The 24,982-nt window shown below is 40.6% G+C and overlaps 1 protein-coding gene across 3 annotated transcripts in view; it reads right to left on the bottom strand.

The window, feature by feature from the left end:
* The window catches only part of PIK3R1 (phosphoinositide-3-kinase regulatory subunit 1), an 83,984-nt gene extending 59,401 nt beyond the window's left edge, over positions 1 to 24,583 (bottom strand). The window contains exons 1-2 of one of the 3 annotated variants that reach the window (XM_010380204.2): positions 24,448 to 24,583; positions 13,502 to 14,221 (exon numbers count right to left, since the gene is read on the bottom strand). In XM_010380204.2, coding sequence (XP_010378506.1) covers positions 13,502 to 13,835 — 334 coding nt within the window. In that variant the 5' untranslated portion in view covers positions 13,836 to 14,221; positions 24,448 to 24,583. Of the gene's footprint in view, positions 1 to 12,962; positions 12,994 to 13,501; positions 14,222 to 24,447 lie in introns of those variants that run through there. The other 2 variants (XM_030926999.1, XM_030927000.1) reach the window with 2 other exon arrangements.
* Between the last annotated feature and the right edge of the window lie 399 nt (positions 24,584 to 24,982).

Below are 24,982 nucleotides of genomic sequence, written 5' to 3'. Positions count from 1 at the left end.
ATTTAAAAGTCTACAATGTACAGGCAACTACTTGCTAAGATTTAGTTAATACCGCCAGAGGTTCCTTTCCTCCTGTAACTCGTCTTGAGGGTGGTACAGTGTGGTGCTGGGAGGAACCCATCCTGAAGTGAGAAAAGCTAATGCAAAGACCTGCTCTTTACCAGTTACTAGTGTTGGACTCTGGGCAAGTTTCTTTTTCTTTCTAAGCCTCAACCTGCAAATAGGACTAAGTGGACTAAGTGAGATTAGGTAGGTAGAGCACACAGCACGCGGTGCCTGGCACAAAGCAAACGTTCAATGCGTGCTTGCAATTGTGTTAGTAAGGAATCACATTAAAGAAATTTCAAATTTTTCATCTCAGAGGTAAAACATTTTATCTTGCTTGTATTTAAGAAAAGGAAAATGTAGCATCTAGATGTAATGAACTAAAAACAGTAATGTAAAACAAAAAAAAAAAATTGCAACTACCACCTTTTCAGCAAGTCAAAATTTCAGGTAATTATTCAACTACATGCCCAGAATAAAGTAACAAAATTAATCAAACATGCACTGGGATTTTACTAAAAATATTAAGTATCAACTCTTCTTTTTAACCCTTATAAACAAAAGATTTTTTTTCCTCTCATTTTAGGAGGCTTTAATTACTATTAACTAGTAGTCATCAGTATTATTAATAGTTACTATAACTATTAACCCCTACTACGACCATTTCCTTCTCTTAGGAAATTATACATTAAATGTGAGACAATATAATCTGAAGATTACTACTTACAATTGCTAAGTTATAATTTAAAACATTTCAATATGTGAACTAAACAGCATTTAGTGCTGGTGAAAGATGGTCCCTTAGGAGTCCACTGAATCAAGAGACTCATCATCATCTAAGCAAAACCCTCAACTATATTTTAAATGTGTTCTAGAAAATAGAATGAGTGGGGTTGCCTGGGAGGTAGAGAGTGACAGTGGTTTTGCATTTTGGAAAAAGATCACTGTGAAACTCACCCCATCATTCTCTTCTAGAATATATGAAGGGCAACTGGTCTCACAGCTAGACTATAACAAAACGAGGAAGGAAAGAAGAAAGGAAGGAAGGAAAAAATATTTTCATTTTTAAAGAACATAATTACCCAAAATATTAAAGGGATGTAACAACTAGGTTGGAATTCACTGAAAGTAGTTATGGGAATAAAAAACAGTTACAGTGACAATTCACTTAGTTGAATTTGACAATTCACTTATTTGGGGTAGGCAAAGAGGTCTCAGAGTCTGCTGCACAGACTCAGGTTCCTGGCAAAGAAAACAAGAGTAAACATTTTTTTGCATCTTGTCAAATTTTTCCTTAGTGAGGGCCAAAGTTAGATGATTCCAATCACAGAAGGGCTGCAGAGATGTGGTCTGACAAGAACTGGAGTTTCGGTTAAACAACTGTGAATGTTATGTATGGTCCAATATGTTTAAACTTCCTCTAAATGTTAAAGCTGACCAGGTTTCTCAAGTTTCCCCTAAGGGGAAGATTAGACCACAAGTGACAGTTACAATATAACTGTGCATGTAACGCCAATCCAAACAATGAAGGCTAGTGAAGTAGCAAGTTAGAGCTAGCTTTCAGTCCTTTCTCTAAAGCTGCTTTTAGTGAAACAGCATACTCAATTATAAAGGCAGATTTGTACAGTGTACCCAATAACGGCTTTTCTATATGATGGTTTAAATATAACATTTACTATATATCATCATATATAAATACATATTATATACAAATACATATTTATACATAAACATTTATATATAAGTAATATATATATAAGTTGAATATTATATAAATCTATAATGTTATCTACAACATTAAGAAGTACAAGCCAAGTGAGGGCCACACTGAAGGTTAAAATTTTAGCCAGTTAAGAGCCACAGGTTCCAACATGCAGAAGGAATGAACTGCCCTTTAAAAGTAATCACCTCTTTCCAGCCTGTGGTTCTGATGAGGTTCTTTTGCTGTAAGGACAATAACTCACACATCTGCTTTATTCTTTTTAGTTGTTCTTGGGCGTGTTTCCTGAGAGGAAAAATCTGCTTGCTTAACTCACTTTGTCATATCAGACTGCATCATACGTCACTGGCAAGCCAGGGAGTCATCTGCCTTTGGCTCCAGGGTGCCCTGTGGCTGGTCAGAAGTCAGCAGCATGAAGCAGTGTGAACATTAACCCCCACCGGTTCTTTCGCTGTATTGCACAGTTGCTTAAGAGCATTGGGTCAACAGTCGGACTGTTTGGGGTGAAATCCCAGCTCCTCCACTAGCTGTGTGACCTTGGGCCATCATCTAAGTACACTTGTTTATCTTTAAAACAGGTATAATAAGGCCAGTGTCATAGAGTTCTTAGGAAAAGTAAAAGTCAATGGAATAAAAGGTTAGTGCAGTACCTGAAAAATAATGTGTGTGTTGAACACATAAATACATGTATATGGTCAATTTTATATGTATATGTGTATCTATGTACATACATATGTTTATGTCTGTATTTCTTTAAAATATTCATATACAGTAAACATTTTCCCTGTAATATTTTTATTCTTTGTTGCCTATCTTTTGGAATATATATTTCTACGTGTTTAGAAGATATATACTTTATAGTTTTATTTTGATAATTACTTTTTAAGTTAACCAAAATGAATTACTTTTAAATGTATACCTTTTTAAATTATAAAGCTTAACAATCAAAAGGCAACCTTTAGGTCCTCCCGCGTGAACAAGAGGTATAAATTTAAAAGTAATTCATTTTGTAACCTCCTACTGATTAGAAAGGCTTTGTCGGAGAGGACAAGGAAGAGGGGTGAAGAGCATTCCTGAGGACAGTTCCCTGCGCCCTTTCTGAATTATGGACAGAATTAGGGAGGGGATGGGTCTGCCCTGCTATTTTTAGGTAGTCAAAACTTATCCTATATTTTTTAACCCTGGTTCTGTTGAGTTTACACTATGCATTTCTCCCCACTAATTCTAGTTTTATGTATTTAGAATAATTTTTTTTTTTCCTATCTTCTTCAGACTGTAGTGAGAAGAGGCTCTCTTGGAGACTCTCAAGAAGCTGTCTCAGGACTACTAGCCAGAGGCCTTTTTAACTCAGAAAACATTTTTTAAAGGTTTTTTTAATTCAATGGGAAAATAAGTAAATAAGCAAAAATAAATGCATTCAGAAAGTTCTGCTGGCACTCACTACCTTTGAGAGACGATCTCTGGGCAATGTCACACTGTCCTATTAGACACCTGAAAATAAAATTCACCTGTGCCTTTCACTTACCCCCCTCAACCACCCCTCTGCCCTTGGAATTCAGGTAACAGAAACACAAATGTTATAAATTTGGCAGTGGCCGACTTTCCTGAGAAATACGGTTTGGCATTCAAAGGAATTTGGCAATTTGTACTCAGTCTTTTTAAATGGCATTTACTGCTAACCTTGACATAATTCAGGTACAAGACTTCAGATTTATCTGAGTCAACTTCAAGTTTCTTGTTTTTATGGATTTCAAGCAGCTGCTATCCACAGGCCAAAACACACAATTCTTATGCAGGATACCCTCAAGTTTTTGGCTTTTAAGCAAGTATAACTCCAGTCTGTGCTTCATTTTAATCAAAATGATATAATTATGAGTCTGAAGTAAGAAAACTTGAAACGCAGGGAAACATTTAAAGCAGACATTTAACTTCTTCAAAAACAACAGAAATGAAGGTAAATCTATTTATCAAGGTTATAAAACTTTTGAGTTATCTGATCATGGTGTATTTCTTCCTGAGAAAAATTGCATTTACATGCATATACCCAAAACTTTGTCTTAGCTTCATGGCCTTATCCGTCTCTCTGTAATTCAATCCTTTCAAATACTTACCAGACATAAGAAAATGTTGTAAGTCACATATAAATTGGAGGTAAATTTCTGGAGTTGTATGAATGTAATAGCTAGTGAAACTTAACAGATAGAGCAGACATAATTGAAGACCACCCAAAAAGCAGAATTCAATTACCGATAACTTCACAAGGGACTGCTTAAGGTGATCCCCACGACTGCCTGACTTGCCCAAAATGTTCTTGAATCTTGTGAATGCACCATCACTATGAAGTCCCCTTTCTTTTTAAATATTTACACAATCACATGACCTTCAGTTTTTAAATCTCAAAAATGGTCATAATACGCCATCTTTGCAGGGTGGTTGTGAGGGTCAGATGAAAAATATCTATAAAATGTCTAGCAGGGCCAGCGTGGTGGCTCGCACTGGTAATCCCACCACTCTGGGAGGCCGAGGCGGGTGGATCTCCTGAGGTTAGAAGTTCGAGACCAGCCTGACCAATATGGTGAAACTCCGTCTCTACTAAAAATACAAAAATTAGCCAGGTGTGGTGGCGGGCGCCTGTAGTCCCAGCTACTCAGGAGGCTGAGGCTGGCGAACTGCTTGAACCCAGGAGGCAGAGGTTACAGTCAGATGAGATTGAGCCACTGCACTCCAGCCTGTGCAACAGAGCAAGACTCTCAAAAAAAAAAAAAAAAAAAAAAAAAAGCCTGGCAGGATAATTAGCAAAGACTAAATTTGCAAATGTTTAAGGTTCATTTTGAAGAAGACATTTTCAACAGTTAAACAGATCCACAGGGAAGTGTGAGACAAAAACTATAATATGTACTTTGATATACTCTAACCAAATTCATTATATCTCATTCCTTGGTACTCCACAGATATTCCTTATTATTCAGCAATAAAATCATCTTGTTCTAACTTCTTCAAATACTTCTGAATAAATAATAAACAAACTTACTTTTTGCTACCTGAAAGAACATGGTAAGATTTAAGTTAACAATGTGTAAAATGCTTTGAAATTATGCATTAATGATGCCACAAATATTCAGCTATATTTCTATAGTTGGGACACAAGAATGCAAAAAAAAAAAAAAAAAAAATTCAAATGAACTGTTTACTGATAAAAAAATTCTTAAGCATTGAAAATTATTTTTATGCCAGGCGCGGTGGCTCAAGCCTGTAATCCCAGCACTTTGGGAGCCGAGACGGGCAGATCACGAGGTCAGGAGTTCGAGACCATCCTGGCTAACACGGTGAAACCCCGTCTCTACTAAAAAATACAAAAAGCTAGCCGGGCGAGGTGGCTGGCGCCTGTAGTCCCAGCTACTCGGGAGGCTGAGGCGGGAGAATGGCGTAAATCCGGGAGGCGGAGCTTGCAGTGAGCTGAGATCCGGCCACTGCACTGCAGCCCGGGCGACAGAGTGAGACTCCGTCTCAAAAAAAAAAAAAAAAAAGAAAAAAGAAAATTATTTTTATTATTTATTTATGTATTTATTTAGAGACAGTCTCACTCTGTCACCCAGGCTGAAGTGTAATGGCACAACCTCAGCTCACTGTAACCTCCACCTCCCAGATTCAAGTGATTCTCCTGCCTCAGCCTCCCTAGTAGCTGGGATTACAGGCATGCACCATCACACCCAGCTAATTTTTGTATTTTTAGTAGAGATGGGGTTTCACCATATTGGCCAAGCTGGTTTTGATCTCCTGACCTCAAGTGATCTGCCCACCTTGGCCTCCCAAAATGCTGGGATTACAGGTGTGAGCCACTGCAACTGGCCTCAAAAATTATTCTTTTAAATGGAATAAAAATAAAACCATCAGTGTTTAAGACTAACAATAGCTAAAAAGTTAACATACTATATCTAATATCATAAAAATTAATCTTATTAATGCCCTTGAGTAATTCTGAAAACTGCATTTTACCAAAAAACCAGTAGCAGGCTGGAACCAGTGCTTGCTGTGGCACTGGTCTCATGTGCCACGTCTGACAGCATTATGTAAATTTTCTTCTTTAGGAGAAAGCTTGGAAGATGACAATGACAACCCCAGACAGTCACTCTGACTTCACAATGCAGCCTTGTCTAATGCTTAGGCTAATGTGTTACCTCTTAGGTAGATTTAGAGGGGTCTGAATAAACAAAACGTTATAACCATCACTCTCTACTTACCTTGCAAAATTTAACAAATATGTATGAAACAAATCTGTAGGAACTCTGAGCACAGATCATGTCAACGAGTTTAGCTCTACTGCACAGATGCCGTTCAAAGGAGGCAGTAAGTCTCACACCAGTTTAGATACTAGCAATTGCTAACTGCCCACCAACAGAGGTAAAGCCTAAATATTCACACTGGTGAAACATATCTTAAAACCATACACCACATGCATTTGCAAAAACTTGGAACCAGGTAGGAACTTTCATAAGCAATAATCCCATACAATCCATGGATCAGTCTCCAATCAGATCGTGCAATGAGATCAAGTAAATACATCTTTCCGACCATCATAGGCTGCTTCTCTGCATAAATCCTCTCACTGCATTCCCTTATTCTCATATACAGGGCTTCTGGGTTGCATTATTGGGGAAACACTACTAGTGAGAACCAATTTTTCTGGGTCTTATTTCTCCAACAATTCTTCTGATTAGGAAGAGAAGGATTAAAACAAAAACTCTGCCAAAACTCAAAAGAGACAGCATTTAGCTTTTCATCTTACAATTAGAGAACACTGGAACTAGAAGGTTAAGAAATGTATAGAAAGCAAAGCAATGTGGAATTTCTGATTCAAATAATATGTCACAGATTTATATTTCACTTATGTCTATATTCTTTACTCTCTTGGATATCAGATTTGATCATCAAATTACGTCTCCTGCAATATGCTATAATAAATTCACAGTTATAACTTCAATATGAATCAAACTGTGACAGGACAGAATAATCTATAGGCATTACATAATCTACCAACTGAGAATAGAGAGATGAATACAAACACATTGCAAACACCTCCAAGCAAGAAACAGTCCAGAGAGTGTATTCCTGAAAATCACAGCCATGCTTTAGGTGGTATAAAGTCTTTGGGAGAAAGTTCTGCATACATAATTAAACAAAGATTTGCAGCTAATTTGTGTTGTTTTAAACTGCAAGGATATATTGTAACAATGTATACACTACGTTATCCATTATATAACAACGTATACCATGTTTTGTTTTTAATTCAAAGTTATATTTTAACAATGTTTCTACTACAATAATCCTACCCACTGTATACTGCATGGAATTTTCATAGTAAAAATAAAATATCATGGTCCTTTACATAAATTGGTAAGAAGGAATAACACATTTATAAAGTAGTCTGATATTTTGTTAAACAACCTGACATTTTAGGTACACTATACCCAAGTAATTGAAATAAAGCCCATTTCTAGTTCGCTTCATCCCCCTCCACGTGTCCTCCTCTATTGAAAGCCTGAGGACTGCTTTGATATTGAATGATGTAAACTCAAGACCTCAAAACATTCAGATATAATCCATCATGCAATTATGCTTCTCATTTCAAGCTATTACACCACGTTATTTTCACCTATCTGAACCTTCAGACCAATGTTACATCCTTCCCCATGGAAATTTGTTAGCAACAAACATACACATATAGGCAAGAGCCAGCTGTACTAACATCTGTTTGCTTTTTACTAATCAAAACATGGATATGCAAATAATGTCATATTTGGCACTCTTATTTGCCATAGGTGAAAAATTCTCCCCTTTTTGGGTGCTACTTAGCAGATGTAAGTCACCATTTGTTGTTGAATTTCAGAATTTCTAATTTTTTTTCTCACTCAGAGAAGAAATTCTTACTAATCAGAATGTCTCTTCTGGCAGACAAAGATGCATTCATCTAGAAACCAGAGAAGACTGACATCAAATTTATCAAAGAATCTATTGACAAGTTAAATAGAGAGTTCCATATTTATAACAAAGAAAATTGTATTCGAATATCAACATTAACTTAGTTGCCAAAAAACAAAATATGCTCCCTCTAGTTACATAACTCCTATTTGAATCAGAGGTGTGTGAGGGCTTCACTTAGGATGTACATATAAGGACACTGGACCCTTTTCCCATTTTTGAAAAAAGAACACAGGAAGAAGTGTATAGAGCCAGAAGCCTTAACAAAAGCATCTGAACAAACATTCTAAAGGACGGAGGCAGAAACGGACACCTGGCAGAAAGCTTCCCCTCAAATAATGTCTTATTCTGCAAGCTTGGACTTAACTGTCACCAAAGCTCTAGGAGAGAAGTTCAAGTAATTCCCTTCAAATAACAGACTGGGAGAAGGAGGGAGAAATGCCTTCCTGTCCTCTCTGGGCGAGAGAGCCTCTCTACTCACAGGCCCCTCAGAGCGTGCCTGTGAATTCCTCAAATGGCCAGGCTAGCTCAGGATCAGAACCCTCCTGCTAAAAAGCAATAAAGGTGAGAATCCTCTTTTTGTCAATTTCGTTTTCAAAAAACCATGGATACACAAATTGTTAATTAGGGCTACTTTCCTTTCTCTTACACATTTTTAGGGAAACAAAATAACTAAAATTAACAGAAAACATGTTTTTAAAAAATCGAAAATGTAATGAGAATATAAATAAATGCTCATGAGAGGGTGAACTGTGTTGCAATACGTAACTTAATATGCAAATGACATATTCTCTGACCCTAAGATAAGTGGTTAGGCTAATTTGATTTTATTCAAAATAATTAGCACATTTGTTTTTTCCAGACACACTCTTTAATCAATTATATTCATTACATCTTTTAGAAATATATTTCATTTCCTACTGAAATACAGAGGGCCAACACTTAAATTTTTATGCCTGGGTAGAAATCTCCATAATGTCCTGATGAACTTTTCTGGTTGGTCAGAAGTTAGAGACAGAGCTCAAAGGCCCTTATCTTCTGAGATCCTGTAACTGACCCAACTTCCTTGCAAAAACAAAGTGGTTGATAGATGCAGAACGAGCAGTCAGCACCATAAATTGGGTGATTTTCCCCATCACTCGGGCTTAACAAGACAAACCTCCAAGTTCACAGCAAAGGCTTATTTAAGTAGGAAGGAAGGTGAAGAATGTTATGAGAAAGTATATTCTGAAAGAAAACAGAATTCATAAAGGCAGGAATTTGTGAAGCAAAGCAAATAACTTGCACAAGCACTATTTGCCTGAAGGAGACAGCAGGAGGTTATGACCAACGGGCTCAGCAGAGGTGTGTAATTTTGGATCAGGTCACTATTTTCTGTGACCTCTGTACAGTGTATCAACGTTTGTGATTTATTGCAGCCCTGCTTTCTGGACAGGGAACAACCACCATGAAGGGACACTCAAATGCTGAATGTCAAAAATGTAACAATAACATGCCTCAGGAAACCATGAAAACCAACACCAATGGCGGACTCTTTTTTTCTGTTTAGAAGGGATTTTGATCAAAATTTAACATAAGCCATGCCAAATGCACGCTTTATGTCTTACGTTTGAAACCAGCTGAAATCCACTGTCAGAGTCTGCAGGAGGAGCCAGGGAGGGTTGTGTAGGTCAGGATGGAGGTGGAGATGCAGTAAGTAATCTCTTATATTAGCAGGTTTCAGTGCACTCCACAAACTAACATGGGCACAGACTCACTCGTCTAAATATTCTGCATTAGTATGACTTTAATTAAAGGATCTCAAAGTATGAGTTAAAACCACTGTCCTGAGAAATAGCCTCACTGGTACGGCTTACATATGACAGAGGAATATATTTTTATTCCCATACCCCTATATCCCCACTTTCAATCAACTCATTTCCTTGTGTACAATAGAAAATATAGGATCCTGGCTGAATGGGGTTGTGTGCAGCGGGACGGGATGCCAGGATCTGAGCAGCCTAAGCCAGAAGATTGCCTTTCAATAGCTGCCTCACCCAAGAGCATGTAACACCCACCTTGCACACCCAGCACACTCTTTATCCAAACAAAACATGGAAGAGGTTCTCTCCAAAGAACATAACATAGGGCTCTACTGGTTTGTAGAAAAATGAAATGTCATCGTCATATTGGCAATTTTAGCCCCCATGCAAAGGGAAGGAGATAAAAGGATGGGAGAAAGGGCACAGAATTTGCTCTGAGGATACTCGCTGGCCATGACAGACCCTCTACGCACTTGACTTAAGTGACTGAAGGCACTATCAGCTTAACCCACTTTCCCACCAGCAGAACTACCTGTCCTAGGCCCTGGGAAGAAAATGAAGAGTTCTGGAGACATACCAGGCAATGGTGAAGGCCAAGGCAGAATGCCTCAGATGTGGAGGATGTGGATAATAAATAAGCTGTTATTTTCTAAAACAAGATGGGCCATTAAGCTTTGTATGATTGCACATGACATTCAGAGCACGTGGTCAATTTCAAAAGCAATGCAGAAAGTGAAATAGTTAGAAGATGAGCTGCAGCAACCCATGTTTACCAGCATGCTGGGAACCTACCACACTGTCCTAGATACTTAGGATAATGGAGGACCACAAAGATCCCTCCCCTTACGGAGCTTAAAAATCTAACAGAGGGAACAGTCAATGAACAATAAACATAATAAGTAAATGATATCATGGGTTAAATAATCAATGATTTGCAAAAGCAGAGAGGTAGGTCCCAGCATGGAATATCGTGAGCAGAGTCAGACTCCATGAGAAGAAAGATTTGAGCAGAGAAGTGAGAGTGGGTCAGTCTCAGATGTCTAGGGGAAGAGCTGTCCAAGCAGAGGGGACAAAGTACAGCTCTAAGGTGGAAGAGAGGCATGAGAGAGCATCTCAGGGCATGCTGGCTCTTGAGTCTTGATTTCATCTTTTATCTTTGCTTTCTAGTGCAAAATAAGGACTCGGGCCATGCTTACTAAATGTATTTAAGTCCCAAAACATCCAAGATTATCCAATTAAAACAATTCATTCAATCTATATGCCAGGGCTTCCTAAAAAACTGCATGCAAAATGTATTGGAAGAAAGTACAGCGCTGTATATAAGATTTCCTAAGGGTTTCTGACTCTTTCTGTCAAAAAGTAAAATGTCACAGCTTTATTTCCAAGAACATACAAGCAAAGTAGAAAATTAAGACTCTATCGTACAGGGAGGAATCTCTCACAGAATGTACTTTTGGCCAGAGTCTAATGACAACTTCCTTTCAAAAACAGAGAGGGTAGCAAGGCTCAGCAGGACACAGACACATGATTGGTATGCAGGCTGTCCTCACACCCTCTATCTACCCTGCTGCCCATTAATGAGGTGTGCCAAGTCCACAAAACAAATCCTAGACCTGCGGCAGGGGGTTGGTGAGGAATGACCTTCTAAATGCAATAAACACAGCATAACATGAAAAACTGGCTAAGTGAGGTGGAGGTGTAGGGTGTTAAAAGGAAAAAAAGAAAAGAACTAAAGAATTCAATTACAGTAAGAACAGAACAGAACTATCATTTCTTGCCCTTCATACAATTTGTCACTACAAAAGCTTTTCAAAGAAATACAAACGGAGGCAAAAGAAACCAGTCTCATAGGTTCCAACATATAAAATTTATCCTTATAACTACTTTCCATATCAATTCAACAAGCAACTCATAGGAGCTATTGAATTCTCACTTTGTAGGAATATTTAAATGAGAATACAAGACCAACATTTCTAGAAAATTGAATGTTTAGTATTATACTCCCCACATGACCCCCCCCCACTCTCTTTTCAACCTTTCAGTTATTCCTAATTTCTCATTTATATTCAGGCTCTAATACTTTTATGCCATTATCATGAGTCTCTTTCTTGAATTCTGCTAAACATTTTCATTTCACTCCACCTTTCCATGTATTAAAGAAAAATGGAAAAGCTGCTAAAAATCTCAATCGTCATCACATTACATGAGAAAGCAAGCATTATAAAATAGTTTAGGATATAAAAAGAAAAAAATGACTTTTTCTATAAGGAAAGACTTGCTTTTCTGTACACCATATCCAAAGAAACTTACACCTGATAGCAATTATCAAATGCAATTTCGTTGAGAAACTGCTTTTATAAAATTGTTTTGGAACTATTCTTGATAAGGTGCCCTTATTCCACCGTGTAAATAATCTTCTCTAATTCAACTGAGATATTTTTATGATTCTGTGAAGCTCTGTATTCTGGGAAAAATTAAATCACTTTTCCTTTTGAATTAGCCTACTGAAGAAAATGTTTTTAACTTAAAAAAATAAAAGGTGAAAAATATATAACTTGGTGCAGAAAAACGATTATACATATGTATCTTCAATCTGCTAAGTGCTGCAATGGTTGACAAAATCACTTATGTATGTGTGGAGAGTCATGGATTTTTGATTCATCTGCAAAAAAAAATTAACTTTGGCTTTTGAACAATATAATAAAAGATGTTATTTGAACATTATAAAGTGTAACATTTATGAAATAAGTATCCCTTTTGGGCTGGGTGTGGGAAAGAAAAGGGCTTCTCTTCAGGTATCATTAGTAAATTCCTTGACTTTAACACAATGTTCCCAATCTATTATTACTCAGTAATGAAAGGCAGCTCTTACCCTTGCATTCTGTTTCTCTGTTCTCATTGTCTTATTCACTTGTGTTAGAATAAGGCAACATTAAAGAAGGCATAACAGCTTACTAATGGTACCAGAATCTCTTCCAGAAATATCCTGTGATGCCAGTCAGGTCTCCTCAATATATAACTACTGCAGTTAGGCCCACCCATCTTAAACATTCCTTCCCATTCCCTTCTTAGATCCTAACAAAAAAGACTACAAGAGAAAAAAGAAAAATGCATGTGATTTACTAGTGAGGAAACCAGTATTTGACAAAGCTGATAACACTAAAGCTGAGCATAAGGCTTGTCTCTGTGTGAAACCAAACAGAAGATAAACCTTAAAGACACAGTTGTGCCCAAAGCGCAAGTATGGACCATCTCCAATAAGCAATAAGTGGTTTTTGAATGAAGGTGGTTTCCATTTAAGAAAAGTATTCAGTGAATGCTTTTTCCCCTCATGAAGGTGAACCAGACTATAGGCATTACTGCTACAAATGACACTACCCACAAAGGAAGTGAAATCCCTTTACTTTTATACTAACCATAGGATTGGGTTTCAGCTTTGGCCACAGTGATCCTGGAGAGGAATCCAAGAGGTAGATACCGGGTTATAAAAACAATGGTTTCTTCTCAGCTGAGTTCTGTGGTCATTTTATTACTCTCTACATTTTTCCATACAAACTATGTTAAACATACTTATATTAGACTTACCCTCCACTTTCCCAAAATTATTATTAGATATACACAGGTTGAGTATTCCTTATCTGAAATGCCTTGAACCAGAAGTGTTGTAGATATCATGTTGTTCTGGATTTTGGAATATTTGCATTATACCCCTTGACCACTCTTAATCTGAAAATCTGAATTCTAAAATGCTCTAATGAGAATTTCCTTTGGGTGTCAAAAACACAAATTTCTAGTTGTGTAATGACTGACCAAGCTTTTTTGCACCACACATCAATTCAGGTGCAGTTGCCAAGATAACTTCTGCCCAAAACATAACAACTCAACCCAAACTTAAGACTTTTCCTTAAAAATAAAAAGAAAGGGAGTCATTAAGCAACCACTTATCAATACTGACCTTGTTGTTCAACATCTGCTTCAGTTTTTGAAGAACCTGGTGCAACAGGAAGAGGCCGAGGCGGCCGGGGCTTTGGCGTGGGAGGCGAGATTTTTTTCCTTCCAATATATTCTACATAAGTTCCCGGAAAGTCCCCCCTTTCCCCTGTGGTTTCATTATAGCCATTTAACCAGCCAATTTCTTCAGGCCTGGCTTCCTGTCCATCACTGAATCCAAGAGCTACTAAGGACCCTTTATTTACAGTCAATATGTCACCCAAGTGCAAGTCAATATCTTCTTCTCTTTCTTTTTTATAATCATACAGCGCTCTGTACTGGTACCCCTCAGCACTCATGTTTGCAAATCTGCTACCATGCAACAGTTGAGCCTGGCTGTACAAAGCAGTCTGATTTTACGTTTTTATGAAAAGTGAATTCAGACAGTGTGTTAGAATTCCTATTATGTGTCCAGCAGAGGACAAAGGACCACTCTCCAAAGGTTTAAGAGGAGAGGTGACTGGCCATACGGCTGTCCATCTGTCCTCCATCAATGGTGTGACCGAAGACAGGGCTCCACTTCCTCTGCGTGCCACAGTCCTCCCACTGGCTTCCTTTTCAGCAACTTGTCAACACTTTGAATCCAGGCTGACTCTCACAGCGAGGCCCAATCCTTTCTGACACTTTTGTCACACTGTCCATCTGTCGTCTGATTGTACCGTGGCACTCCACACACGAGCTTCACCTAGGAATGAAAAAACGAGACTTAAGAATGAACACCACACTTTGCCATCTGTATTAACTGGAATTTCTACTTCCATTCAACAAGTACTTAATCGATTTGGCAGACAGACACAGGCCAGTGTGCTATTGCTTGACACAATATACACAACAAAGATTAGTAAGGCAGTCACTGCCTTCTAAGAACACTGGGCGGGGGCAGAGGGGAGGAGTGTCGGCATGAGGCAATGTCTCAGTGATAAGACTAGTACACAAAGAGCCGCAACACTAGTACATGTCATAAGAGAGGCAGAAACTAAACATTACAGAGTTCAAATGAGGGAGAAAGCACACTAACTGCAGGAATCTGAAGACAGAACGGAATGTGTGGTGGGATGTTAGTTACAGAAGTGACTAAGAAAATGTCATATTCTGAGAAGAGCTAGAACCGGCAGTCTGAAGCCAAAGAGGGAGCAGTGGGATTGGGGTTAGGGATTTAGGTAGGGGCTGTAGGACATCACGCATGCCCATGCTGAGTTTGTGAGTGATTCAGTCCACCATGTGGAACACTGACAGGGCTTGGTGAAAAATGAGCAATAGGATCAGAGCTGCACTTGAGGAATATCAGTCCAACCACAATGTGTGAGAAAGGTATGTTGCAGAGGTCTGGCCAAGAGGCAGTGAGGACACAAACCGAGGTGGCAGCAGGTGTGGAAAGGGGAGGAGTGAAATAAACACTGCAGAGAAAGAACATGTGGGATGTGGCAAATGCTTAAATGTAGGGCGAGAACGAGAGGAGCAAAGGATGCCTGATCCTGCATGAATGAGAGTTTGTAGCACTATCAGGCAAAGAGAAGCCAGGTGACCTGATGTGCTGACGGTGATTCTGGGCACCCCTGTGCAAGTGTGCTAGTGGCTGATAAAACCCTGGTCTGTGATTCAGAAGAGGAAACACACTAGGGATTTGGCAATTAGCCAAAATTAGGCAAGGCTGAACTCAATGGAATGGAAGCGATCACAAGGACGAATTAAAAGTTAAAAAAAAAAATGATCCAAGGGCCAAATAGTGAAGTTCAATGTATGTAACTGAGGAGGGAAAGTCAAGGTTTAGAGACAACGTCCCAAAAACAAGGAAGAAGAGTTCACGTAGGAAAATGTGATCCCTAAGACTAAATCCTACAAAGGCATCCAGACAGGAGAGACTGAGTCAAGGCGAGATAATTTGGGGCTTCGCCCATGATGGAATCATCACGCAGATTCCAGTCCAGTAGTGAGGACAGTAAGAACGTCTTAAGGAGTTCAAAAATATCAGAGAGGAAGTAGCAATGGCTGCTGCAGATCACTCTATAAAGAGAGCTTGATGGAGGAAATGGGAAATGGAAGTGTTTTTCTTTTTTGTTCTTAAACATAGTGGAGGCAAGGGAATTAGAGAGTTACTAAGTCAGAGTAGATGGCTGAGAACGGCATGTACACATGTACACTTTGTACTCCAGGCATTTCTCAATGTTATCTTTATTATAAAGAGTAAAAGCCACCCAAAGGTTTCAGTTAAGCTGGCTGCACAATAAAGCAATAAAAACAATAGCCACACAATTTCAGTGGGCTATATCAAAGAGAGCTTTTATAAGTTTTAAAGAGTGGAACACTTTAGAAGTTTAATATTATAGGCACTCATCAGTGGAGGCATCTTAAGAAGCAAACTCTAATCACAGATTAATTGTTATGTTGGCATTCAGAAGTGTAAAGTATTCAACTTTACATGGTTAAAGCCTCTTAGCTGTAATACAATAACACACTTAGGAGAGTTACATATTAAAAGAAGCAAAAACAAACACTGGAAGTCTTTGTGGAACAAGAATATTAATTGGGGACAGTACTCTACTTTGCATTTCAGTTGTCGGAGAAAAGAATTAAAGCAACCAGTAGACCATATCAGAAAAATAAGCCATATTATTTGTTTAAAGAAAGCCTTTCCTTTCGAAAGATCCAGAATCAAATTGAATATTCACTGCATAAATTCACATGAAAATGTAGAACTAGCAAATCTCATTTTTAGTACTAATGTACTCTGTACAAAAGAGACACAGACCTCTAAAGAACACGAACATTTACATATCCCTAAATGCTTAGAAACCAGGCAATATGCCTAAAAATAATTTAATTCCTCCAAATCTGCCTTGAAATTTTTGTTAGCTTTTCCTGGCAATGTATGTCTTTTAGGGGAAAAAAAAAATCCTCAACCAGTAGACTGGGTAGATCTTTATGCCAGCTGCTTCCTAACACTTCCTTTATTCCAGCCACCCAGTGGGCCAGTTTGGTGGGATTCCTAATAGAATGGGAAGTATAATGAACAAACTCTCCCCCATCTTCAATCCCCCAGGAACCATCAAGCAAGCCCCTGCTCACAGCTTACCTCTGAAGCTGTTCCTTGACAGGGGGCTCTGTATTAAGAAAAGGCTCCAAGTCTTGTCAAGGTTTTACAAACCTAAAAGCTGTGCTTGACTCTGCCTGAGGCTAAATTTGTGCAAAGGGAAATAGAAACCTAAGGAACATGATGACTTTTTAGAGGCTAGACACTAGAGAGGCAATCCCTGTCAGAAGTGACAGAGAACTAAAGGTCTCTACAAACTCTCTCTCCCTTGCCACCTGTAAGAAGAACCTTACTTTGTGTGTAAGAAGAACCCTGTGCAGAACTCTGGGTCCTCATCTGATAAAAAGAACCACAAATCTTCTATGACTCTAGGATGGTAAATGGAACACACCATTTCTGTCTTCTGAGATCCCAAAGCAAGGCCAGGAAGACGGATACAAACAGGGCATGCATCCATTGATGCAGACATTAATTCAAGGCCAGCCATTAGTCAGTGTCAGTTAAGTGGTCTGAGGGCAATATTGTTTTTTTTTTTAAAAAAAAAAGGAGAGCAGACAAGTCATTGGGGTGGGGACAGGACCACAAGGTGATAAGGTGTAGAGAGCCCTTAGCTAGATAGAGAAGGCAGCCACCCCTACTCTTTTGCACGTTGTACACTTTCTCCTGACTGCCATGTCCATTTTGATGTCTGTCATTCTTGAGGATTGAATGGGTTAATACACATAAAGCTCCAGTTAAGCATTGGGTGATGATGATGATGATTGAGTTTGTACACATATAGCTCCCAATTAGTATTAGATGATATGATGATGCTGACTATATATATATAGTCATATGTGTGTGTGTGTGTGTGTGTGTATGTGTGTAGATAACTGTATAAAAACAGGTACTATCAGTAGTCTCACTTAACATAGGACAGAGAGTATCTCTGTCATGATAATACTCAGCAATTGTGAAGAGGAACTAGAATTCAGATCCAGGCAGTCTGACTCCGTAAGTTCCATTTTTAACACCTCTAGCATCTACTGCCTGAACTCAACTTGCTTTGGTGTCAATGATGCAGATTCCTGGCCTACACAGGCTGATCACTCCAATTAACCTTAACTGTCTGTGTGCCTCCTCAACTGTCTCAGACAGCGGCTTCACTGATAGTGTATGTGGCTCTTTCACACTACCTGCACACACAAAAAAGCTATTTTAACTCGGCAGCAGTTCCATCAGCTCCAAAACCCAGCATCTCAGCCATGCAAATTTTCTTCCAAAGAGACTTCATTAAAATGTGTCCCTGCCAAAGAAGTCCATAAACTAGTGAATAAAAGAATACTGGGCACACCACTTCTGGAAGGCTGCCCACTTCTGGAATCCTGCCTATTTCTGCTCTATAAGCTTAGCTTCTGCCACCTGTATCCTTCTTAGCACCTCTGCCTCCTGCCACTATCCCAGGCCCCTCCACTGAACAATTTCCAACAACTCAGCTCCTACTTGGGGGGATATGGCACTGCCACAAGGACTGTTACATTTAGAGGACTGGGAAGTCCTCTTTTCTCTCATCCTCAAATTCTTCACAGTACTGCACCCAGCAGCTTGAAGTATTTGGCAATACCTGTGTAACCAATCCCCCGCACCGAGATGGACCTGGACCCTAAACTATCCAGATCAACAGGATTTTTCCTCAGATTCACTCTATTATACCTCCATTCTCTTTCGCTACATATACCTGCCCACTGAACGATTTTCACCCAGTTTTGACATGATTATTCACATAGCAAAGGTTTTTTATATGTAGATAACATTATCTACAATGTAATATTTTCAAATAACCAAGGCAGTTTTTTGATATAGGCTCCAAGCTAGTGCATGCATAAGTTATTGTAACAAAGGGTATAAAGGAATCCTACGAACAAGTAAACTAACTTACTCTTATACAATATCATATGCAACAGTTCAAAATTTTGTTTAAGGAATTTTTCTCCAGTCTTTCAATCCTTCTAATGAAGGCCTGCAATCCCATTAATCAGAAGCATATTTTCTGTCCCTGCTAAGATAGAGAGCAATTCTCTTTCTATTCCCCAAAATAAAATTGTTTCTGATTTTTGACAAGTAGCAATCCAAAGCTACTTAATGTACAACTGCTGTAAAGTAGATTTTGTGTGTAACCCTCTAACCTATAGGCATTTTGGCAAATGGTCAAACAAAAAAGCCCTCTCTGACTTTGTTGAGTTACTCCACTCCCCTTTAGAAATGACAAGAATTTGGAAAACGTGATGGAGAGGCAGGAATACAGGATATTTCTAAATCACATTAAATTGATCAAGAATATATCCAAGTCATGTGATTCTATCTCCCAATGAAATTAGCAGTTCGGCATTGGATGGCAGAGCAAAATGGGTCTTCAACCACGGCAGGAGGGTATGGAAGGATTCCTGGGCCCACAGCCCATATCTCTCTACATTCTGTCTTTTTAACACCAGTGTGCTAGCTCAGAGTCTAGGTCAAGTTCCTCACCTAAATTCATAGTCTTCTAAAAAATCATTATTTAAAAATGTTTTACCTTCCAAATCATGGTGTCCCAGAAATCATGAAAATCAAGCTGAACAAAATTAAAATATCCTAGTGCATTTTGTGTTGTTATAATGGAATTGCTGAGACTGGATAATTTATAAACAACAGAAGTATATTTGGTTCTGGAGGCTGGAAAGTCCAAGAGCACAGCACTGGCATCTGGTGAAGGCCTTCATCCTCCCTCCTCTTGCAAGGGCAAGACAGCAAGATAGGGCCAAACTTGAGTTTATAACAAGCCCATTCCCAAGATAACTAAGCTACTCTTGCCATAATGACATTAGTCCATTCATGAGAGCACAGCCTCCTATTAGGCCCCACCTCCCAACACTATTGCATTAGGGATTACATTTCCAACATGTAAATTTTGGAGGACACATTCAACCCATAGCACCTAGAAAACATAATAAATTGCCTTCAATTTGAAATGATGAACTTGGGTGAATTTTATGGTATGTGGCTTTTATATCAATTAAAATAAAATGAAAATAATGGGCTCAGATTAACCCCAAATAATAGACATCAAATTCATTTCCAAACCAACTAACTAAACAGAATGTGTTGCATGCTGCCATGCTCAGGGCTGGGTGTGTGGTGTGGGGAAATAGGGTGTATAGGCTGTAATTCTCACCTACAAGCCCTTTTGGTGTTGTGTTTATGGGGCAAGGGAGAGGAGAATAGGTAGCACAAGCCCAGGTAACACAACAAGGAGACAGGGCTCTTCAGAAAGCAGCCAACATGATGGGAAGGCACTGCAGGAGACACAGAGGAATGACCCTGGCCCAGGTGATGGCAACGCTTAGGCACGCAGTAGCCATTACGCGGAGGCTGGGAGAAAGGGTGACGTAGCTTCTGGGACCTGAGGGACAGATCCTATCACCCAGAAAAGGCCATGAGGCTGACCATTCCGGTTCTCTGCATCCTCACAACAGAGAGGACCTGAGGGGGCAGGAATGAGAAGACTGAAGGGGATGATTTTAAGTCTCACTTCTGAAAAAAAAAAGATGCTATTCTGTAAACTTCTTGGCAAGGTTAGTGTGAACACTGAGCTTCAGATTCAAGCAGCTGCCCCAATCAGTACCTAAATATGTAACCTCAGGAAAGTTACTTAAACCTCTCTGTGGCACAGTTTTATCATCTGTGAGACAGATATAAGCAAACCTACACCTCACAGAGTCACTATGAGGATTGACAAAATGACATATATAAGGCACTTAGCTCCATACTTGATAATAGGAGTTTAGGATAATTAATGCTAACATAGTACTTACTATGTGCCAGGCACAAAGTTCTCAGAGTTGTACATATATCAACTCATTTAATCATTACAACCACTCTAAGTACAACTATTATCTCCATTTTACAGATGAGAAAACAAGCAGATAAAAGTTAAATACTTTGCCTAAAGTTACATAGCTAGTAAACTGCAACTATGATATTACTGTTATTTCTATTAGTACTGAATGTCACCTACTGTCATTTATACAATTCAGATTTAACAGAGGAACCAACATTTGTGAGGAATTTTCTTCTGCATTGCCTCTTAACTCGCAAACAGTTCTAAATGAATCCTGAATCTAACTAAAATAAAACTCCCTGCTGTCTTAAACCCCTTTTGGAGTAAATAGATAAAGGCTAAGTGTGGACTTTGCCCATGTAGTTCTCTCCTTACCTGGGGTAGAGGACGGCTCTGCAGAGGTCAGGACAAAGGAGGCCTGGGAGAGGCCAAGGGATGTGTCCATGTGTGCGCATCTCCAGGATGTAGAGATAAGTAGCTCATGGTACAGCCCTTGATCCTGGGGCAGAACCCCAGGCTGGGACACTGGGACATCCAGGGAGGAAGACAACAGGCAAGGAATAGCTGGCCCAGATGCCTTGGCTTTATTAGCTCACTGCACTCACTGGTGGAGTCTCCTCACACTTTGGCCAGACTCCTGTGACTTCAATACTCTGTTAGATGATCATTAACCTGACAACTATTTTGACTACAGGTGCCTGTGGATATGTATTTGATTTACTTTAAGGAAAACAATGTGAGCAGAATAAAATCTCCAAAAATGTTTCTACAGTAGACTTTTTTTTCTAGTAATGCTATACTACAATCACTCCAGTCTTTCAAATAAACAAACACCTAACACCTAAATAAATAAATGCCAAACAGACAAGTTTATAAGTAATTATATAGTCTACTTTTTCAGCTCATGTGGCCTAATGTACATGAAATGGTCATTAATTGCCACTCTTTTAGGCAAGTAACTCCATACAAGTATTGGCAGAATCATGGCAAGTAATCACATTAGGGTGTATGTAAAGGAGGCATGGGAAAATGCAGTAAATGATATGAATACTTTGAAAATTAATTACAACCTAGGTTTTTGATAAAAAGCTGTGATATAATTTATATTCTGCTTTCTAAAGTAAAAACTAACTTGATAATTCCTTCCACTGATAACTAACTTTCTAGGCTTCCAGGACTTCATTAAAATGCTTCATTCTCTTGCCTTCACTTGCAAACCCTGTGCCCTGCAAGAGGGAGAGCTGGAGGAGCCCATATGAAACATACAATATCATCTGCATTGTGTATGCCTTGACGTGAGAGAATTCTAAAACCCAACACAAACATTATCTCAATTGGCTATATTCTACTTGAGCATGAAAATCATTTTTTTTTTCAGCCTGCTCATTCACCATCTCTTTATTCAATAAAACAAGCATTTTGCAAATCACAAAATGCAAACACAATAAAAGCTGAACTAGAATTGTTCCTGTTTTAATGATCATGTGAACAGTCTTTCAGACTGGATGCCTTTTTACAATACTCCCCTGAACAACCTAAGAGAAAAAAGGAAATTTCAATCAACATATCAACCTAAAAATTACATGACATTCATGGAAAAATGTAAAGAAACGGCCAACACTTTTAACGGTACAAAATTTTGGTTAGTTTGAGTAGGTTTGCATTTACAATTCAAAGTCCTTCAAAAATCATTTTAGGTGAAACTGACATTACCAGAAGATAAACGCATATCACCATCATCACTGTCGATAATCAAAATATGTATTCCTATGACTTATTGTTCCACTTCTGTTTCCCAAAACCAACTTTATTCTGTGAGGATTTCCTGCACTTAGTACATTTAAACTCAAGAAATCGCTAAAGAAAAAACATTTAATAAGTGGGAAATAAAATGCTTTTTACACTGACTATACAGCATCATGGATACGAAAAGACTTACTGATATAATTTTTTAAAAGCAGATTTTAAAAAGCAGATAAAACATCAGATAGTAGTGTGTACACTGCAGAGTTCTGTTATGCAACTAAGAACAGGTCCCAAGTCAAGATGAAAGTTAAAAGTAAATGCACATTACACTTTGCAAGCCAGTATCAGATACATTAAACTTTCTTCCAATCATAAAAATCTATATACACTTCTCTGGAAAAAGCAGTATGACCTGCATATAAAAGCTGAAGAGGCAAGCAGTGACATTGCCCAGCAGTTCTGCAAGGCAGGGAGCCTCCTCCACTGGCCTTTCCAACTTAAACCTTTACTCTGAACCAACATTTCTTCCCAAACTTTAGCCGCGCGCGCGCGCAAGCGCGCACACACACACACACCACATTACTCTTATTTTCTTTATACTGGTCAGAAACATTTGCTTCCCAAAGTTTACTCAACTTTTGCACCTAAGAAAACTATTATCTGCTTGCTTCTAAACTGTTTTTCAAGAACAGTGTAATCTGTCAAAAAGTTATAGCTAGTGAGTTGCTTTTTCTTCCTTTTTCAATGTTAAAAGATACCTGTGGCCTTCTCCTGTGCAGAAGTCACCAAATACCTAGTAATTCAAACTGTGGCGATCTAATACTTTACTAGCCTGCTTAAGAAATTAACCTATCTGCCTATTCCAACCCTTCCTACCTAATATCTAACCATCTTTAAGGTTGCCAAAACGTAACAGAACTAACGAAGTATTAAAATATAACTCTACATCAAGCCTTGACCAATAAGCTCTGTGAATATCCCGCCTGATTACTAAAACTTGAGCCTCATCACACCAAAATGACAATCTTATGTTGCATTCAAAACCCGGAACTGCTTTATCCACTGGTACTTCGCACTGGCTGACAAAGAGGAAAAGAACAGAAAAAAAAAAAAAAAAAAAAAAAACCCTAAAATGATGAAGCCCCCAAATAAAGAGCAGACTCACACTCAGACACCAACAGCGCTGCAGCTCAAGGGATTAACGGTGGAAGTGAGACCTTTCCGGTATTAATAGCGCCCCGGGAAACAGAAGAATTCCCCCAAATCCAGTTGACACACATTCTGCATTCAACATGTAACAGCCATTCTGCGTATACCCTTGCAGTTCAGGCTCCAATTCTGGTTCCCAAAGTGTATTTCTGTACAGGAGTGCCTGGCCACAGGTTTTCTGTTCTCTTTGTCTTGTGATCTGAGGGGCAGTTTCTGAGCTTAGGTTAGAGCTGTGGTTAGAGTTCACTAGTGTTAGAGCTGTGGTTTCCAGAGAATTGCCCACGATATTTTAGCTCCGGGTTGCACGCTCCCTGGCTTTCCCCAGCCGGCTCCATATTGCTGGGCAGGTCCCTCCCGTCTCGCCCCATGTTCCAAAAAGCTGGATTTCCGGGCTGTTCCAAGACCCCACTAAACATACCTCCAACAACCTGCCCAAGCTTGGCTGGCACTAGACGCCGAGTTAGGGCCCCAGCGACCAACCGCCCCGAGGCGCACTTCCCCCACCCCGGAAGAGGAGGGCGGCAAACTTCGGAAGGGGGGGTTAGGGGACGAGCTCTACGGACCACCGCCGCCTCTCCCGCCCCGGGAAGGGCCCGGGCAGCGACCCTGGCTGCAGCTGGAGGACCACGGGCGAAGGGAGCGCTCCTTCCCGCACCACGAAAGCAGCGGCCAGGGCGCTCTCCTCCGGTGAGGGGCCGCGGAAAACTGCAGCAAGCGGGGACCCTCGGAAGTGTGCGATGATGGAGGGTGGGGAGAAGCCCAAGCTCGCCGGCAACTCCGGGGGCAAATGCGACCGGCGGCGTGCAGGACCAGCTCACAGGAGGACAGAGGAAACGGGAGCCAGGATGGCCGGGATCTCGCAGGACGCCGGCAGCGAGAAGGGGGAGTGCTGTCCGGTGGCCAGGAGATGCCGGAGGCGGGGAGGGCCGGTGGCCGGCCCGCTTCCCCCCGGCGGGGCTCTGCAGAAGGAGAAGCGGCTGCCAGTGACAGGAAGAGAGCCGCGGCAGCCGCGCACACATGCACCGCCTCCCCCGCCCGAGCACACACACCCGGGGCCACCGCTGCCTACCTCCCCCGCCCGCCGGCTTCCTTCCTCTGCGGGGCCCGCGCTGCAGCGGCGGCCTCCTGCCCGCTCGGTTCCGACGCGCCTCCAGCCCAGCTGCGACCCGCCGGCCGTGCCCGATCTGTGCTCGCCGTCTCCGACCGCTAGCCTGCCGCCGCAGCCGCGGCCGCTGCTTCCTCCAACTCCGCTCCAGCTGCCAGCGACTCCTCTCCGTGCGCCGGCAGCTCCAGCGCCCGGCGCTGGCCCCGCCTCCGGCCCGGCCCCGCGCGCCCCGCCCCCGAGCCCACACCAACCAGAGCCCGCGGCTCCGCCCCTTTCCGTCCGCACAGCTCCGGCCTCCGAGCCGGCGGCCGGCTGTGGGGGAGCGAGCTCCGGCCTGGCGGACCTTTCCTGCCACCGCCCTCGCCTTCCGCCCCCAGCCACGGGGATGCCCCGGACAGCCGTGCTGCGCGCTGCCTCTGCTGCGGAGTGCTCTGGCTCTGCGCGTCCCGGGTCGGCCCGGCTGCTGGGCGTCTCCCAGCGCAGAGGCGGAGGGGTTCGG

The sequence above is a fragment of the Rhinopithecus roxellana genome, chromosome 3 (genome assembly GCF_007565055.1).
Source record: "Rhinopithecus roxellana isolate Shanxi Qingling chromosome 3, ASM756505v1, whole genome shotgun sequence".
NCBI classification, from domain to species: Eukaryota; Metazoa; Chordata; class Mammalia; order Primates; family Cercopithecidae; genus Rhinopithecus; species Rhinopithecus roxellana.
This window is presented reverse-complemented; position numbering and strand designations above follow the sequence as displayed.